The 21,415-nt window shown below is 31.2% G+C and overlaps 1 protein-coding gene across 1 annotated transcript; it reads left to right on the top strand.

Annotated features, from left to right (window-relative positions):
- The first annotated feature begins 9,498 nt into the window (after window positions 1-9,498).
- Window positions 9,499-16,466, top strand: LOC133806679 (rhamnogalacturonate lyase B-like). The gene is made up of 17 exons (XM_062244777.1): window positions 9,499-9,715; window positions 9,932-10,078; window positions 11,428-11,491; window positions 11,935-12,059; window positions 12,156-12,212; window positions 12,321-12,440; window positions 12,525-12,644; window positions 12,804-12,939; window positions 13,699-13,872; window positions 14,333-14,488; window positions 14,590-14,696; window positions 14,796-14,886; window positions 15,019-15,160; window positions 15,257-15,413; window positions 15,520-15,636; window positions 15,732-15,858; window positions 15,978-16,466. Exons 2-17 carry the CDS (start codon window positions 9,957-9,959, stop codon window positions 16,212-16,214), a joined length of 2,052 nt encoding a protein of 683 aa, XP_062100761.1. The 5' UTR covers window positions 9,499-9,715; window positions 9,932-9,956; the 3' UTR covers window positions 16,215-16,466.
- Window positions 16,467-21,415: the final 4,949 nt, after the last annotated feature.

Raw genomic sequence — 21,415 nt, 5'->3', positions numbered from 1 at the left:
TTTGGTTGTATGCTTGAAAGTATTAAGGAGCTCAAAAGTTGTATTGAGACGTTACACAATTCTCCCCAAATTGTGACGAACATTGGGAGTCTACGTTAGTATAATAGAAAGCTGAATAAGTTGTTCTCCGTTGATGAAGTATATTGGCATCAATGTGCATGTACGAAGTAGTTGGCTAATGGTGATCGTAATACAAAGTTCTCTTATAGGAAATCTTGTGCTCGGAAGAAGAGAAATGAGAATAGAGGTCTTGAAGATATTGGTGGGACTTAGAGGGAGGACCTTATTGCTTTGATTGGAATTGTTGAGAATTATTTTATGAATCTGTTTAAATCTAATGGGGTGGACCAGGGAGCCATTGACCAGATTTTGAACTCATAGAGAAGGTGGTTTACAGAGGATATGAATGAGACAATGATGAAGCCTTTTGATGAAGAAGAAATTTTGAGATCTTTGTTTAGTATGGGAGGGACGAAGGCCACGGGTTCGCATGGTTTCCATGCTTTTTTTTCCAAAAAAATTTGGGTTATAGTTGGAAAGGAAGTGGTACGGGTGTGTCTTAATGTGCTCAATAATGGTATGAAAATGGGATCCTCAAATAAAACTAGTGTTGTTCTTATTCCAAAAGTGACAAACCTGCACAAGATTTCCGAGTATTGACTGACTAGTTTATGCAATGTGATTTACTAGGTAATCACCAAAACTATTGTTAAACAATTAAAGCTTGCTCTTCCTATGGTAAAACTGACCCATTGAGTGCATTTGTGCTTAGGAGATTAATTTATGACAACATGATTGTGGCATTTGAAGTCATTCACTCGATTAAAAAGAGGTGTAATGGGTAGAAAGGTTGGATGAGTGTTAAACTGGACATGAGTAAGGCATATGACCGCGTTGAGTGGGGCTACTTAGACGCGATGATGGGGACTATGTTTTTGTTCGCAATGGAGGGAGTTGGTTATTAGAAGTATTAGATCCCCACAGTTCTCTTTCATCATCAATGGGCAAAGTCAAAGGTATTTCTCATCTACGAGATGGTTGTCAAGGGCGCTCACTCTCTCACAAACCTATTCCTTATTTGCGCGGAAGGGTTGTCTTGTCTATTGATTAAGGCGGATAAAGATGGGAAAATTACAAGATTCTCTTGTAACGATGGGCCGAGGATCAGTCATTTATTTTTTGTCGATGATAGTGTGGTGTTCTGTAAGGCTTCGGTAGAGCAATGTCAAGCTCTTTTGGATGTTATCTCTATTTATGAATGCGCATTGAGGCAGTCTGTTAACCTGACGAAATCCTCGCTTACGTTTAGTCCTAATGTGGACCATGACACTAAGATTGCTATTAAGCACCTTATGAGGTTAGAGGATTGTTCTGAAATGACCAAGTACTTGGGGCTCCCTTCTATTGTTGGTAAGAAGAAGAAGATCATTTTTTAAGACATCAAAGATAGAGTGTAGAAGCATCTCCAGGTTTGGGAAGGACAACATATTGTCTGGAGGAGGCAAGGAGGTATTAATAAAGTCGGTTGCTATTTCAATCCCTACATACTCAATGAGTATTTTTCGTTTACCAAAATCGCTTTGTTATGATCTCAAGGCTTTAGTGGCTCGTTTTTGGTGGGGCTCTACTGATGAAAAGCATAAAATGCACTAGAAGTGTTGGGAAAAGATTTTCTTGCCTAAAAATGAGGGTGGATTATGGTTCCGTGATTTGTAAGCTCTTAACCAAGCTTTGGTGGAAAAATAAGGTTGGCGTATTTCATCTAATCCCTCTTATCTCATGGCCCATGTTCTAAAGTCCAAGTACTGCTCAAGGTGGAAATGGAATCTATTTTGTTTAGATGAGTATTTTTTGGGTTGAGATGCTCTCAGTTTGGGTCTTGGTGGAAAGTGGGTGATGGGGCAAGTATACATCCTATGAAGGACCCTTGGATCCCTCACTTGTTTACCTTTCGTCATATTACTCCTTTGAGTAACCTTGGTGATCAATGGAGGGTGGCTGATTTTGTGAGTGAAGGGTATTGGAATGAAGCTTTTGTTAGGAACGAGTTTCCTAATACGCAGTGGAATGGTGATGGGTTGGCCCAATGTACAACAAAAATTTTGTAACATATTTAAACTACTTTTAAATATGCGGTCCATTAATATACATACATTAATCATAAATAAGAAAAGAATAAAGAACATACCTCTTGATGCCTATCAAGTGTCCTTGCTATCTATTTGTAAAATAAACGATCTTCGTATCCAAGCTGCTCCCAAGTACTCACACCAAGATCTTCCACAACATTCTCTACACCTCAAGAAGTGTGTGGGCACTTAGAGAATAAATGCTGGTATATTTCTTATTCAACTTGATGTACTCAACACATGAGATCAAGATAATAGGTCTGAAATTTGTTCTGTATCTTTTTCAGGGAGAGAGAAAGTATCGTTATTTTTTCTTAGAGAAAATAAATTATGTATTGAGTATTGAGTATTTTTATTTTCTGAGAAACCTAACTTAAATAGAAAATATTCAAATTTTAAAAAAAATCTGGAACCAATTTACAATTTATCTTTAATTAATTAATTATCTCATTAATGAAAATATCAAAAACTAACTTTTGAATTTTCCATTAATTAATTAAATAAAAAAAATAAAAGTGAAAAATCTATTCCTGATTTTTTTTACACTGCTCACGCCACACACAGTCCAAGGATTGTGTTTGTCATGTAGCACCCTATAAATTAGGGATATTTGATTTTTCCACAATTATTTAATTATTTATTCAAACTACCTTATCAGATAAAATCCAACAACTTGATAATTAATTAAAATTTGAATTAATTATCTTTTTAACTAATTATTAAATATAATTAATTATTTGAATAAATATCAATATTTTAAATTCAAATCCAATTTGAACTTAACAGATTATTATCTCCCACTCAAATAAAGATATTTAATTAATACTAATTTCAAAAATTAAATATTAATTTGATCGTAATTTCTAAAATTATAATTATTTATTTATTTATTTAATATAATTTCGAAAATTATATAATAATTAATTATTGATTAATTTTGTTAATTACAACTAATTTGTAATTAATTAATTAATCCTTATTATCACATAATTGCATATTTGACCCGAATAACAAATTTCTTCTTAAATATGTCTTTTAACCATTTTACCCTTTATATCAACTTTTGCCTTGAATAGTGTTGATAGAGGTGCTGTGGGGACCTATGGACCTATAATTCCAAGCTCCAATAAATTTGAGATTATTAATTAAACTCTTTAATTAAATAATCTTAATTTATTAATCTCATGATTACTCCACTATAAATATGAGACTACACTCTTGTAATTATAGACATTTCATTTACTGAGTACTTTATAATAATAAAGCGTCCATTTATATAATCATTACATACAAATTAACCCACTAATAATGGTTCATAATTAATCGGGAACAAAATTACTATTTTACCCTTATAATTATATCTTGTTTCCTTAAGTACCATTGACTTTACTAATGAAGGTTAATTCATAACTAAATTATGAATTTGAGCTCAATAACCTTTTCAATCCCAAAAGTCAACCCTTAAAAGAACCATTATTCAATCTCTTACGATAAGATATAGATTTCATATATGTATACTATGTCTCCACCTATTTATATTAATGAGTTCCCAAAACCAAAGTTTCTGGCCTGATCATTCTGACAGACCCTAACAAGTGAATCAAATAACTCATATAACATAAACAAGAGTTCATAGTAACTTCAGGATTAAGATCTATTTGTATATGATCATCAGTTGATATATTTAATTAGTACTTCGAAAGAGTATTTAACTAAGTATTAATAAACATATCTGGTCTAGTTCTATATATTCTCTAATATATAAAGTACTTCCACTAAAGTGTCCTACTACACTAGTAATCCGGATCTAGATCACATGTATTCGTAATACTAGTGGACCGTACTTGCAGTAATTAATATAAAAATTCCATAACTTTATTTTACTGCAAACTATTCAAGTTCATTTATCTCAAACACAATCCTCCCGTACCAATACGTGGTTGAGATCACATATATGAACTTAGGAATTTTTTTGATATTTACTTAATATTATCACAGAATAATATATAGTCCATAAAATATATGCTTTCAAGGCACAATTCCCAACAACTTTTTTTTGTCAAATTTTTTGGAAGGTTAACAATGACTATATTCTCAATATCCCTCTAAGTTGTAGACATATCATGGATCAAGCTTTGTGGCATTTCACCAAGCATGGGACTTATAGTGTCAAATCAGGGTACAAGGCCATCATGGAGTACTATAACAAAGAAGCTCCATCATAATCTTTAGATAATGGGATAAGTTGGTGGAAAGTGTTATGACATCTTAATATCCCTTCCAAGATTAAAGTATTCATTTGGAGGGTCTATCATGAGATTTTTTATGTTGCTCACGTGCTACAAGCTAAAGACATTCCTATTAGTCCAAGGTGCTTTAGGTGTGGACAGGCTAAGGAAACCATCATTAATGTGTTATTTGAGTGTCCTTATTCTGAGGCTTGTTGTGACCATACACGTTGGGGGAGTCAGATGATAGGTTGGCGGGGGGCCAAGGTTGCAGAAGCTATTTCTGATGGCATCTTTAAAATAGTTTGTAACGCCCTGGATAGCTAAGACCGTTACACTGTATGTTTATGAAAGTGCAAGACTTGCTAATCAAGTCATTTAGTTAGAAACGTGTTGCTACAACTATAGTTGAACTAGGGTTAAAAGATTTCGGTCACAAAAGTTTCATTCCATATAATCAAACATTCTTTTATACATGGGATCCCAAAAGTAATAACGTTGAAAGACAGTTTACAAAATTCTAGGACAAAATTACAGCTATTACCCACTCTAAGGGCAAAACAGACATTTAGGCTTTTCCTATCCTGTACCACTCCTCGGCCGTGGCGGCCGATCAACTGACTATGTACATTCAGCCTCAAAGCTATCCCACCCAGGACTGGTCCACTTTACCCTTGCTTTTACCTGCACCACGTAGCACCCGTGAGCCAAGGCCCAACAAGAAAACAGAATAACAGAGCATAATCATCAATCAAACAGTCAAATAATTCATATAGTATAATCATATACTCAGCAATCCAAAATATCCATATAATTAGGCATTCAACATACTAAGCTTATCAATTAACATTAATAACCAATTCACATATAATAACAAGGGTCGATGCCCTTAGGTTGCACCCCTATTTATCCCACTGACTCCGGCCCGCTTAAACCGAGCTCAGTGAATATCAAGCTGTCCTCAGCTACCAGTGGCCGAGCTGCGTCCTGTACGCAAATATCGATTCCGGCACTCTTAGGTCGTTTATCACATGTCCCATGGCATAATACCATCTATGACATTATACAGATATAGGGAGCTCTTATTCCCAATACAATCACATAACCGGGTGCAGTTTTCTTACCTTTGATTCTGTTAGCTTTAATCAATGAAACTGACCTTCAAGCACGATCCATTCTGAGCCCTAGCGTACACCTAGTTACAGCCATAGATCATAATCATCACCAAAATTCAATTCCAAAACCGAGCATCGGGACCAATCCCGAGCCCTCGGGAAGCCCTAATTCCACCAAACAGGGTGGTGGAATCAAACCCCGAGCCCCAAGGCAAAATCCCTAGGAAATAACTAAAAAAACCCCCCTTTTGGAAACAGGGTAGCGCTACAGCGCCATAAAGAGGGCACTATAGCGCTACAAATAGAGCCAAAAAGCTCTCTGACCACAAGGCCCAACGCTGTAGTGCCCTAAGGCTAGCGCTATAGCGCTAGTCACAGCCAGACAATACTCGGATTTTCCCCTTCGAACTTCCTCGAGCCAAAACTCTCTAAAATCCTTCCAAACCTCAACCAAACACCAAAACAAGCCTACCATCATCTATAACTCACCCCATATGATCCAAACCATATGAAACTTAAGCACATGCACCACAAAATAAAGAAACCACCATGATTGAGCTTGAAGCTCAAAAACTCAACAGAAACTTCAGAACTTTAAAGCTAGAATTTCATACCTTCAATGGAGAATTTCGACCTAGGTTATCTCTAGTATCCTTTCAGCCTCAAGCCCTTCACTTCCTCAAGCTTATCCCCCTGGATTCCATCCAAAACTAAAGTTTAGAAAACCATTTCAGCTAAAACCAGAAACTCAATAAAAGAACCTTGAAACTTACCTCAATTGGACTGAATTCCAGTAGGACCTCCTAGTTTCACCAAGAACCTCAAGTGCTAAACTTGACCTAATCCTCCTTTGAACCACAACTCCAACAATTCACAAGAAATGGTGCAAGAAGAATGATAAACCGAGAGAGAGAAGGGGTAACTTAGGAGTTTTGTTTTCCTTTCTTTTCTTTCCTTCTCTTTTGTTTCTTTCCCTTTTCTCTCAACTTCTACTATACTCTAAACATTCCACTAAGTCATAAAGGCAGACATAACTCTTATCCCTTATAAACCAAATGACCATATTACCCTTCCATTAAGTCTAAGCCCTTAATCCCTCCAAGGGCATTTTGGTCATTTGTTCCCAATTCCCGCTAATTCCTCGAGTGTCTCTAATATTTACCACTTACATCCCGACACCTAACTAATCACCAATTATATTCCTCAATATCAAATAATCTCCAATACACTTCTCAAATTCCCGAGAATACCCCCGGACTCCCACGAGCCGGGTATAAATTCCCATCGTGACTTTTCCGCTAAACCGCTTACTAGGATCGCCTCGAGTCACAAGCTGCAAATATATCCACATAATAATGTGGTCTAAACAATTTATCAAAAATATTTACATTTATGCCATCGACAGGCCAAAATTACAAATATACCCTTATAGCCTAAACAGGGTCTACATGCATACTAATACTCATAATCATGCATCTCATATATCCAAATAATCATATAAGCATGCTTATCACATAAACATGCATTTTCACCATTAATTCACATAACTTCCAATTGTGCCCTCCCGACACACTAATCAAAGCCCTTAAGCCTTATTAGTAATTTTGGGTCGTTACATGGTCTAAGCCGATATGTAAGGTTGTTTTGTTCATGATTTTGATGGTTTGGTTTTAGCGTAACCAGGCTCAGCATGGGGAGATTGTTCGCGAGCCTAGAGCAGTTGGTGAGGCATTGGGGGAGTTTATTTTTGAGTTCCAAGAAAGCTCAAATTGCCTCATGCTACAATATCCATCAATCAAACTAGTATGTGAGTTGAGTGGTGATATTTCCTCTGTTACAATCCCAGGTGGCGCGACCACTATCACGGAGTCTCTCTCACCCCCTCTTCTAGGCATGTTTGGCAGCTACAACTCCCAACTCAGTTCAAGCTGAACGTGGATGCCGCCATATGTTCTTAGAGGGGTTTACTGGGTTTCGGCGTAGTGATTCGAGATGATTCGGGTTGTGTAGTGTGTTTCTTCACTTCTCAAGTTCGTTCTTCTTAAGTGCCTCTTATTGCCGAGTTAATGGCTATTTTGGAAGCTCTTAAATGGTTTTATCGCGAACAACTTCTTGTCTATTCGGTGGAGAGTGATTGTCTTAATGCTATTAGTGCTATTCAAGCTTGGGGTAATGATTTTGTAGATGATATTATTATTGGGGATATTCAACATTTTTTTTTTATATATTTGTCATATTGGTTCTTGTCATTCTATTCCTCGTGAGGGACATTCTTTGACAAAGATTAGTCTACATGAAAATTTCAATTGTTTATCATATGATGTAATTAAATGATGTATTGCTCACCAAGTTGGTGAGGTATTTGATGATTAAACAAATTCCCTTTTCAAAAAAAAAATAAAAAAATTGAGCATAAAAGTACAACAAATTGAAAACAATTTGTATATTTACCGCAGGGTCGGCCTTGAGTTGTGGGAGGTCCTATGCAAAATATAATTTTTTTAGAAATTTTATATATAAAGTGATCATTTTCAAAATTTTGAGAGCTTTTGTATATGTAAAAAAATGACACTTTTCTAAATTTTGGGGCTTTATTGCGTGGGGGGCCCTAAGCATAGACCTGACCTACCTGTGCTCAAAGGCAGGCCTGACTTACTGCTAAAAAAATAATTGGTATAAAAATATAACACTTTGAATAAATTAAGTATATTTACAACAAAAAAATATATATAAAAATACAATATTTTAAAAACATTAAGTATTTTAGCTACTATTTACTCTAATATTTTAACTTTGAATGTTAATATTTTTTTTAAATGAACTTTGCAGACAATAATGATATTTGCACTAAAATATTGCTTCCTAAAAAAGTGAGTATGCCGTGATTAGTTAAAAGAATGTGCATAATTTTGGTGCATTTGCCGTTAACTTATTAGGACTTATCATCAAGTACTTTGTCGTACGTACTAACAAAGTAAAAATATTAGAAATTTCTTCAAATCAATGAACGTGTTAACTAATTAAGCCACCATTATTTTCCCAAGATTTATTGAAGTTTCCAATATTGACAGCTCAGACGAGAAGTTTAACTAGCCAAGTTGATCTTGACGATCACAATTCACAAACATCTCTTTGAATTCTGTCATTTTTTTAATTCATTTTATCAGTTTTTTTTCTCGTTAATTAACCAACTCTTTGACTTTCGTTTACCAAAAGTCCGAATCGACCAACTAAAACTGGTTTGAAAAAATATATATCTACGTGGTGCGTTTTTTTTGTAGTAAATATACATACATGTATGTTAATGTTTGAATAGTATAACTTTGTATAGGAAAAACTTACACTAACTAGGCCATATAATTTTGATGCAACTATCTAGATGTTCAACCAATTGACGCCATATATAGAGATATAGCAGAACAATATGTAAAAATATGTACATAAATTATACAATATTACTACATGTTTCGTCCAATTTTGGCGTATTGGCACAAATTAAGCCCACATAGAAAGATTTTAAATAAAAAGAAATAAAATACAAAAATTTCAACGTTTCTGTAAACATGTTTTCCACTTGTCAAAAAGTTGGCACAATTAGTTAACCTTATTCTTCCCTCCCATGTTTTAATTTCATTATTAAATTTCTTCGTTTCTCTTGAATGTATATGGTCTATACACATAAATATAATTCTCCTTATAATTAACGTGTGGTTGCTGATATAATTGGTCAAATTAATACATATCATATAGAAAAGGAATTTTCTTCTCCTAGACTAATTGGTGACCAAGACAAAGAGTCCTAATGTGAATTCTTCTTTTTGAATAAAATTATCGTAAAGAAAATGTTAATATTACCACAAAAAGATCAAAATTTGAATAATAAACATAGTAAGAATATATTATAAAGTCAAATGTATGCTATAAAAATATATATTATTTCAAAATTAAGATTAAAACGCACAGTCGTTGTTGTATCTTCTCCGATCATTATTTAAAGCCTTGGCAACTTCATTCACTTTCCATTACAAATCTTTTGGTACGGTTTTTGAAGCTCTCAAGGATCCAAAATAGAATCTAAGTATAACAAGACAAGAGACAGAGAGAGAAGAAAAGCATACTCTTACCTTAAGAGAAACCCATATGTATTGCAATAACTTGTGCTTTGTGTAACTCTCTACCTTTCTTCTATTCTGCTTTTCCGATTAACTACACAACCACTCTCATAATTTTCCTTAAACCAAAGGTAATAATTATTATATATTAATAAACCAAACCCATTGCTCTTTTCTTCTTCAACTTTCAAAATTCCCATACATTAATACAAATAAACAAGCCAGAATGGTCTCTCTCTGTCGAGACTTATCGAGTTATTTCCTTTTGCCGCCAAAAATTGTGTCATTATCGTTTTTAGTTCCATAAAGCTCAAGCCTTTTTTTTTTGTGTGTCTTTCGCTTTTCAGGTCTGTATATAGAAAATTGTAAAATATGGAGAAGCAACAGAGAAGACAATGGCGTTGGCTACTTTGGTCGTCAGCCATGGCGGGTTTAGTACTGTTCTTCTTCTTTTGCAATGGTGGCTCTGAGATAAAGAGCAACTATGTTGTTAGGTAATTATTCTCTAATCCCAAACGTATGATTTAGTTTAGAATTTTTAAAATTATTGCATTCACTTTTATAAACATGTTTGACCAGTTTGGTAAAGCAAACACAGAAAATGCAATAATAGAAAAGGATATGTAAAATGTCTAATGGCCGGGAGTGTGGTTTTTATCCGTGCTGTTCTTTACACCCAGAACAGAGTACTTCAACGAAGCTCAAATTTTTTAGGTCCTGACATGATCGATTAATTCAAAATTTTGACTTATTATCATTAGGCTGTGTTTTATCTTTTTTCCATTTTTGCTCTATTATTTTTTTTGAGATTATCAATGGTCTATAATATTAATGGGAAACATAGGTATATTATTAGTTGGCCAATTGAGCCAAACATAAGGCTGACATGACATGTATCATGTATGGTTACCTCAAGGGAGGGGAAATTTGTGGCTCGTGAGTATTTATGTTTTTTTTTTTCTCAACATTTTTTTACGAGTAAAGTAATATTTTTTAGCTTAATTTTAAGGCTCGTGAGTCTTGGAGTTTGGTGTGGGTACTTTTTTCTAAGGTTTTATACATATGGGTTATGATTGCATGTCAAAATTTCATTTGTTGGGAAAAAAAAAACTGAGCTTTCAGCTTTTCCTTGTCGTTTTAGCCATGTTCATATATGTTGGTACTACCCCCATCGACATTCACGAGTGAATAATATAGTACCAAAGAAATTTTAAGTCTAAGACAATGAATAAGATGAGTTATTGTCCCATTTCAACCTCTCACTTAAAAACAAAGGCAGTGACTCTGTTTTTCAAATATGCTTTAGTGAGTTTCAAAATTTTCTTGTACAAGTATCCATTTTCTGTAGTTAGTAGTACAATAATATATCCCTTCCTTCATTTAGTGTATTGATTAGGACAATAATGGGCCATTGGTAGATAACCAGCTTACAAATAATGTTAATTTTATTGAGGGTATATATGCAAGAAACTCCATGTGAACCATTATTATAGAAATCAAGACTATAATATTTCATCATTTGGAAAAGGATGAACTACTCATGCCCTTCACTCATTTTTTCACCTACTCTTTTTTTAATGGAGTAGTTGCTACTCACTTATTTTTTTCTCTCTCCCTAAATTTACTATTGGTGATTAATAGCAATGTCTTAACTATATAGAGGGCTAAAGATAACAAGTGCCAACACCATATAGTGTTAGTCCACACGTAACTTCTAAGTGTATTTATTACAATTTGATAATGTAAATTCAACACAAATTTATATACTTGATTTGATTCCTAATGTTCCAAACAAAACATATAGTCACCAAAATATTGTAATTAACACATGCATGTGTTGCAGAAGAGCATTAAGGAGTGCAGGATATTCACTTGATGTCCAGCTACAAGCCAGTAGGGCTCGACAGGTTAGCTTCATTTCTGCCTAATTATATTTTAGCATTGCTAAAAACACTAGTTCTGATTAATAAAAACATTCTCCACTAATTTTACAACATGACTTATCATTATCAGCATGGGTCATTTAGTATAGTACATACTAGATAATTGAAGATTAATTGAACCCATAAGCCTTAAAACTATAGTGAAGTATTCATTTAAATTTACCCATATTATACATCTCATATGCTTTGTCACCACACTTGCATAAAGTAATGAAGAAAAAAAAAAAGTTACACTGCTCCCATAAGGTATTAACATTTTCATAATGAGACCTTTAAAAGTCACCATCCCTCAATTTTTCTTTTCTTTTTTTTGTTAAAAAAAAATCCACGATTCAAAATTCATTATTTACTCAATTGGTTTGAATGGAAATTACAATTTTGGCTAACATAAGAATTGTATTGATTAGGTTGTTATTTTGGATAATGGTATCGTCCGACTCACATTTTCCAAACCGGGCGGTGATGTAATTGGAATACAGTACAATGGAATAGACAACTTGCTTGAAACAGAGAATGAGGCAAATAACAGAGGGTGAGCAGTGAGCACATATAATTTTCCTAATATTAATTTCTTTCAATTATAGAAGTTAATTTGACAAAACATACCATATCATGTATATAATTCTAGGTACTGGGACATCGTCTGGGACTCGAAGCCAGGAGACAGGACTATCAATATTGACACGTAAAAAAAACTCTCTAATCTTAATTTTCTTGTATATTAATTAGTATAAACTATTTATTATAAGCCAACCTTTTTCATTTTGATTATTCTAACCTAATTCATTTGCAGATTACAAGGAGCAAAATTTGAGGTTATAAAGGCAGATAAGGATGGAGCAGAAATTTCATTCCGTAGAACATGGAATGTTTCCACAAGTGGCAAAACAGTTCCTTTAAATATAGACAAAAGGTATTAATTACCAAAGTTTTTATATATATATATATATAGTTTTTGTTATCGGGAGTTTTAATAATAATTAGTGAAAAATTACAGGTACATAATGTTACGTAACTATCCAGGGTTTTACACATACACGATACTTGAGCGTCTAGAAGGATGGCCTGCATCTGAGATTGGTCAAGTTCGGATCGTTTACAAGCTTCGACAAGACAAGTAAGTATTAGCACAATGCATAAACTTCTTATTTCGTTCTAGTAGTAATTAAAAGTAACATTATTTCTATTTTTTTAATCAAGTAATAAAGTATTTCAAATAAATGAATGTGTATTTTGGTTTTGTTTTCTAAATAAAAATAAAAAATCAATGGTATAGGTTTCGCTACATGGCTATTTCGGACAATAGGAAAAGAGTTATGCCAACTATGAAGGACCGTCTTAATGGCCAACCTCTTGCTTATCCAGAAGCTGTTCTCCTCACAAAACCATCTGACCCTCAGCTCCGAGGAGAGGTAATTTTTTTTTCTTTTTGGTAATATTATTATTTTGTAATTTTCATTTTCATTTTCATTTTGGTTTATTTTTTATTTTTTAAAAAAAATATTATAATTTATTGCCCATACGTAAGGAATATAATAAGATTGGTTCTCAAATATCAACCATCGTTTTAATATTTCAAATAACATTAAAATATTAGTTTCATTACAAACTCTCTTGTATATAGTTCTTAAATTAGATTTGATTATTCTAAAAATAATTATTGAATTATACACTACTTAGATATTAAAGATGATAAGAATGTTTTTATTTATTCAAACATTTACCATTCATGCATTCATGTGGAGCACTACAATATTTAAACATTTATATTGCTGTAATTTCTCATTTATTTATCCATTTTCCTAGTCTGTTCATTCCAAAAAAATAATAATATAATAACAAACAAACTCTCTCAATGTAGTAGGACCCACCTATAGCTATATGCTATTATAAGTCAAAACAAGATTGGCCTTTGTTGAATTCTTTGCCCCGATTTAAACTTTTTCTCCTTTTTATATTGGTGGTTGGTAAGTGTTCAGCAGAGATAATATATAGTTAGTTAATATTTATTAAATTTAAATATGTGAAATTTAATATTAAATTCAATCAATACAATAACCATATGTCACAAATATTGAACACTCCTTAGCAATTCCTTCGTTCATTCATAGCAAAAATATTGACCTCCTTTTTTCTTCTCTTGGGTGCTACTCTGGTGTTTTGGGGTACAGGTGGACGACAAGTATCAATATTCGGCTGAAAGCAAGGACAACAAGGTCCATGGTTGGATGAGTACTGATGAGTCCCCTGTTGGGTTCTGGATTATCACGCCAAGTATCGAGTTCAGAGCTGCTGGGCCTGTTAAACAAGAGCTCACCTCTCATGCCGGCCCAATTGCGCTCTCTGTAAGCCCACTTTCGACTTGATTTTTTTTTTCTTTTTTAGTTTCATCACTAACGAAATTAACATAATAATTTCTTAGTTCACTTCACTCAAACATACCACTTTTGTTACCATAGATTAAATTTAGTAAATATTTTTGCAACCTTTTCTTTGTAAACTATATTCAAAATGGTATAAATCAACTAAACTATTAAGTAGACACTATAAGCAACACTATAGTGGTGTAGATATGTAAAGAACCTAATAATATATCTGAAAATCACATGTTATGGTTTAGTAGAATGACATGAAAAATAGAAATTGATATAGACTAACTAAATAACATTAGTTTGAATCAGCTTAAGAGAAAAAGTGAAAGTAATTATTGATTGAAAATTAAGAGGGGAACACTAGAAAATGTCAGATTGAATTAATGATAGATTTTCTTTTTTATTTGGCGTTTCTAACAAAATTTTTATATAGATGTTTACAAGTGGTCATTATGCTGGGAAGGATATAGCAATGACATTTAAAGAAGGGGAGCCATGGAAAAAGGTTTATGGACCAGTATCTGTCTATCTTAATTCAAATTCCACCAGTGAAGATCCTCTCTCACTCTGGGATAATGCAAAACAAAAGGTACTATAAAATTAAACTTTATATACGTATATATATAAATCTTGACACAAATTTTTACATTATTTGCAATTTAATTCATATTCTTGTTAATATAATTATAGATGCAAGAAGAAGTTAGAGCATGGCCATACAATTTCCCTCAATCTCAAGATTACCTTATCTCTAATCAACGAGGCAGTGTTGGAGGAAGATTATTAGTTCGTGATAGGTATGTAAATTATTTTATTTTTATTTTTAAGCATGGCCATACATTTATTTATTTATATTAAATTGACAATTAAAAAAAAACATTTTGTTTCTGTTTTAGATACCTTTCTCGAGGTCCTTTCTCGGCTGGCCATGCTTATGTGGGATTGGCTGCACCTGGTGAGGTTGGATCATGGCAGAAGGAAAGTAAGGTATGCAAATTCTGTACTTATTTTTTTTATTTTATTAATTAGAAAAGGTATTTATTATATGATAAGTATATACACCTAAAATAATACATTGAATTGAATTATATAGTACATGTTTTATCGTCACACTTTCAGGGCTATCAATTTTGGACTCATGCTGACAAACGAGGTTTTTTCTCAATAAAAAATGTTCGACCCGGCAACTACAGTCTATATGCATGGGTTCCCGGCGTAGTTGGAGATTATATGTACAACGAACTTGTTACCATTGAACCAGGTAATTAAAATTCATTAGTAATTAATTAATTAAATAATAACTAATAATTAACATAACCCTAATTAATTACTAATTTTTGGATTGATATTATTGCAGAATCACACATCCCCTTGGGTGATCTATTTTATGAACCTCCAAGAAATGGACCAACACTTTGGGAAATTGGTACCCCAGATCGTAGTGCTGCTGAATTCTACGTCCCTGACCCTTATCCAACTCTCATGAACCAATTATATAGCAATCACCCAGACAAGTAAGTTCACGTACCAATAATTAATCACTTATATAGTTATGAGAAATAAACTATATATTTAGTATTTGATTGAGTATATTAATTTATATATCATATATGATAACAGGTTTAGGCAATATGGGTTATGGGATCGGTATGCGGATTTATATCCTAATAAAGATCTAGTTTACACTGTTGGTGTTAGTGATTATCGATCGGATTGGTTTTATGCTCAAGTCGTCAGGTACGTACACATTTAGATTGAGTTTAGTTTTTAATTATAAGATTAGGCAAATATATTATGTAAAGTATTAAATTTGTGGCTTGTAATTTTGTTAGGAATGTGGGAAACGACACGTATGAAGGAACCACATGGCAGGTTGTATTTGAACTTAAAAACGTAATAAGGCCAGCAAATTACACACTCCAATTGGCATTGGCCTCAACTAGCAACATGGAGTTGCAGGTACTTAATTACTTCAATCATACTATATGTATATATGTATTATGGATCTATTATATAATATATAATATGATGTTGATTTTGAAGTCTAATTAATTAATGTTACTCATGTATAATTGAAGGTTCGATTCAACGACCTGAATTCGGAGGCGATCTTTACGACAGGGCTGATTGGCAGAGACAACGCCATTGCGAGGCATGGAATCCATGGGTTGTACAGGTTTTACAGCATAAATGTACCAAGCACTCTACTCCTCCATGGCAACAATCTCATTTATCTTTCTCAAACAAGACATGTGACCGCTTTTGATGGTCTTATGTACGATTACATTAGACTCGAAGGACCTCCTAGAACATGAGACATACATTTTTTTTTTTTCTTCTTTATAATAAATATGGCTCTCTATTCTTGATTATGTATAGGTCGATTAATATAATTACATCCATTCTTTTCAATTTTTTAGTTGTAATAAGTGAATATGTTTTCCGTTTTCATAATTCCTTTTCAATTGTTTTATTTATTTCATTCTTTTGAATGTATGTAAATGAATAAAACTTCCATTGGATCATAGAAGATTATCATCAATTCAAGACTGACTATTTATAAGGAATTTTGTCTTTTAATTTTATTTTAATAAGAAACTATGGAATATGCCATGTTTATTCTCGCGACCATGGTGTAGTTTTATTACAAAAAAGGAAAACAAAATACTTCATTCAAAGAAAACCCCATTACAAGGTAGTTTTGTTATAGCTATTAAAAAAGCTAAAAGTCACTACACCAAAATATTGATTTTGTGACATTTGAAAATGTGACTATTGTATATTTTTAGTAACATTTACAATTTTTGTGACATTTGTAGCAAATGTAAGATATGTCAATGAGTAAAAACTAGTCACATTTTCAAATGTAACAATAGTATTTTTTTAATGACATTTAAAAATGTCACTAAATAATAATTAATAGCATTTTCAAATGTCACAATATTATTTATTATAATAAATTTTATATTTATTTTTTATATTAAAAATAATTTTAGTGACATTTTTATAAATGTTACTAAACTAAAAATGTTATTAAAGTATTTTTTTAATATATTTAAAAAATATTAAATACATATTTGACAATTAATTCTTGCGTTTTATTTTTCAAGTATTGAAAATATTTTTTATTCTGAAATATTTTTATACAAATTTAACTTAAATAATATTCACAAATATATCATAATAATCAACAACAAAAAGTCTGATAAATATTGTAAATAATACATAATTGTAGCAAAATAACATTTCTTAAAACAACAACAACAATGGAACTTCTATGTACAAAAACATTGAAATAAACACCAAAAAAAATATATATATATACATACATGAGTTTAATTTCTACAACATAAAATCATAGCATTGAGTCACCAAGTTGTGTATCTGATTCCCTTGGAATCTGCAAGAGAATGTAAAATTATTTGTATACACACATATATATAATGACATTTAATGGAAGATAATTATTGTAATTTTTTTTATTTAGCTTACCACAAATGTTGTTGGCCATGCAATAGGGGCTCCAACAACTTGACCAATTGTCTTAAAATGTCCATATGATTTAATCAGTTGTTCATCAGGCTTAATAGGAACTTGTACTATAACTTCAGAAAAAAGGATCCGAGCTTTTTTCCTTCAACTTCTTTTGATGGATCTCTACTTAAAACGATACCAATAGCAATTATTTCAGGCTCACTAGTGACACTCTTAAGATTGACTACTTCTCCAACCTGCATGTATTATATTAATAAATGAATAATTTCAACAGTGGAGGATCCACTTATAAATATTTAAAAAAAATTATAATATAATAGTGGTACCTCAACAACAGGAGTATCATATGCTGAAGATGAAAACCATAGTTGACGTTGAGTTTCTTTGTTATGTAAGGTACTAGCATTTATGGCCTACATATATATAACAATAAATTAGCAAAATAACTATATATAGTTTATAGGTTAGTAACTTAAAAATCAACAAAATAAAATAAATCTTAACCACGTGTGAAGATGTAGCATTTTCATTATAATGTAATGGCTGCACATAAATAAATTTAATGTAGTTAGTACAACTTGTTGTCAATAATCTAAATAAATGGACAACTAGTAGTTTGACTAACCTGAAGTGTAGAAATGTCATTGCCATTATTTTGCTTGCTCAAAATAGTTTTGGTAAGAATTTGAACTTGAGACCTTAGATCATTTACTTCTGAGTGCAGAGTATCTACATACTCATTTTGGTTTCTTCTCCAAGTTGATTTATCCTTCCACACATTAGATGGGCAAACACCAAATCCATACATGCGAACTGATCCATATTTTTATTTACCCATAACTTCAGAAAAAATGTCATTCATACTCTTTTCTTTTGATGCATCTTCAATCAGTTCTTCTTTCTCTTGTAATTGTAACTATTATTGATTTAATATTGTAAACATGTAAGTTAAGATTAAAATAAACTAGCAAGCAAGAAATAACACTTTAATTAAGAATAATTGGATCATACCATTGCTTCTTTTGTTTTCTCATTAGTAATGCTCTTATCTTTTTTTGAGTAGCAGATTTTGAACATGGTTGCACGTGTTGGCGTACTTGCACCATCTTTTTTCCACAAAAGAACATATTATTTTAATTAAAAAGCAATGAAATTTACCTAATTAATTTTGAAATAATATTCAAATGTTAATGTCAAAATACTAAATAAATTTTACTTGTAATGCTCTAAGTTGAGCAAAACTCTTTGTGCCAGTTGTATGGTTGTATTTTTTTTTTCTGCACGACTAGTCTTATTTTTAGCACTCTTTCTCTAAAAGAATATTAAATATTAAAATTTAGTTAGTAAACAATTCTTGAAATACAATGAAAATAATGCAAGTTAATAAAAGTTTGAATGAAAAATACCATTGCACTTTCTGTTGCCCAATATTTTATTAGTTCCTCCCATTGATTATCATATACTCGTTTGTCTTTATATTTCTTTTCCTCCTCAAAAGATAAGTGCTCCAAATAATAAGTTTTTTTAAGATAAGATTTCCAAGCTCTAAGTTTCCTTCCAAAAGTTCTGAAAGTCCAATTCTTAGCATGAGGAGGAATTTCAAAATTTTCCTACAAGAATTAAACACTGATTATTCACAAATTTAAATATACTAGATTGTAATAAATACAATAAACAAATATTGAAATGACATAATACTTACTTCAATCTTTAACATAAAATACCACTTTAACATAAAATACCAAATTAAATAATCATGAAAACAATAATTAATACCTGTATGATTTTCCACATTTCAAGTTTGTATTTAGTAGGTACTTCATGCCAAGTTTTATAATTAATTGGAGCATTTTTTCCATCCCGTACTAATGTCCCAATAAAGCTTGAAAGTTTGCTTGCACTTTTATCATATGGCTGTCCAAAATCGTTGCAAGTGATTTTTATCTTCTCTCCATCCCGTTTTCCCCATATTTCACGCATTTGTGTTGGGCCTCGAATTTTCTTTTCACCATTATCATTCATCAACACATTTGAAAATGATTCTATACTATCTTGTGAGGCCAATCTACATTACATGTATGGATCCATAGCTGTTTTGAAGATTTGAAAAAATAAAGTAGTTATATATAATTTACTTCATTATAAATTAGCAAAGAAAAAAGGCAAGCAGTGAATAAGTAAGTTGCTAGAAGAAGCAATTTGAAAAAGTTACCAAGCAAAAACAAAGAATTGGAACAAGAACACAAAAGTTTGATTTTTGAAAAAGTTTCTACAACACAAATCCAATGAAAGATATGTGCCAGGATCGTTTATCATATGGAAAGAAAAATAACATGCGATTCATTTCTAGGACTCATTCGTTAGAAAAGAAGCAATAACACAAACTTAATAGAATATCTAATTTTCACAAATCTGAATGCATTTATTTCTAAATGTTTGTATCAAATTCATTAACTTTGAGGAATTTCAAACATATAATGCTAGGAAGAAAAAGAAGAATCACCTGAAATATTAAAATCGTTTTAGAAGGTTTGAATTGTCATCAATTGTGTTTTCTTCCATTAAGATCTTTGCCACTTGAGCTTCCATATCTATAGTTTTCAAAATTCAATAACAAACAAAATATGAAAATAAATAGGTTAAAAATTATATTCATAGAGAAATTGAGACTAGAAATTGTGTATATAGTTTTACCATCTTTTTTGTAGTCTTTTTCTCCTTGGTAAGCTTAGTTTAGCATTCTCCAGATTTGAGATGAGTGATGTCTGCATATTTGAGATGAGTGAGGAAAGAAGAGAATCAAAACTATCTTTTAGGGGTAAAACAATTGTGACATATAAAATAACCGCCATATTTTTTAATACGCGCTCTTTTTATGTACTTTTGTTTTACAAAAGATTTAATCAAAATTTATTTATTTATTTAATTTGACAAAAAAAAAAAATCAGTTTACTTTCACATAATATATATATTTATTATATAAAAACATTTTTTTTCTTTTAATATAAACTTATTATATATAGTTTGAAAAACTGTAAGATATATAAAATCGTTTTATATATATTATTTATATACTGTTATAAAATTAAAAAATTGAAGTTATGTCTATTTATTTTTAAAATATCATATATATATATATTACTCATTTTTACACAAGAATAGGTGATATATATCTATTCAAATTTTAAAAATTTAAATCAAAACTATTCAAAATTAACTTCCAAATTTTTAGAACTAATTTTGAATAATTTTAGTTAATACTAGCAAAAATAGAATTAATCACTAAGATGAATTTATATGTATACATAAATATGCTTTCCGTAATCTGTCAAAAGAAAAACAAAAATATTATATTCCATAAAAACAAAAAACGTAAGATATTTTATCATATTAGTTTTTGTATATTCATAATAAATATATGATTATATATTTTTAAACATGTCAAATTAAAATTAATATAATTTAAATGAAAGCTACTTACATTATCAATACTTTTTCTAAACAAACTCTAATATCTTTCCTATAATAGATATATACATATATACATCATATATTATCAATTTTAAACAAAAAATATAGGTGATGTAGTATCTAATTCAAATTTTAAATAAAAATATTTAAACCAACTTCCATTTTTTAAACTTAATTTTAAATTATAATTACTTTGAAATTTTTAATTTACAAATAAATATCATGGCTAAGAATAACTATATATATGCATGCATATAAAAATATATATTATAAAATACTTGTTTTGCATCTCTATATTTTACTCTCTCTTTATTGGTCTCCTTACAAAACACTTCATAATACTTGTTTCTCAAACTAAAAGCAAATTTTTGAGGTAATTCTTATTCATATGTTTTTCATCTTGTAGAATATAATCAAATCTAAAATTAATTGGATTTATATGTGTATTTATTATTTTGATAAAGAATAGTGTGCAATCAAATCTAATAAAGCACTATTTATGATTTTTTTTTTCCAAAAAAATAAATCAAAAGTTTTATTTCATAAGCAC

The sequence above is a fragment of the Humulus lupulus genome, chromosome 1 (assembly GCF_963169125.1).
Source record: "Humulus lupulus chromosome 1, drHumLupu1.1, whole genome shotgun sequence".
Classification (NCBI taxonomy): domain Eukaryota; kingdom Viridiplantae; phylum Streptophyta; class Magnoliopsida; order Rosales; family Cannabaceae; genus Humulus; species Humulus lupulus.
The sequence above is the reverse complement of the archived record's forward strand: the minus strand, read 5'-3'. Positions and strand labels throughout refer to the sequence as shown.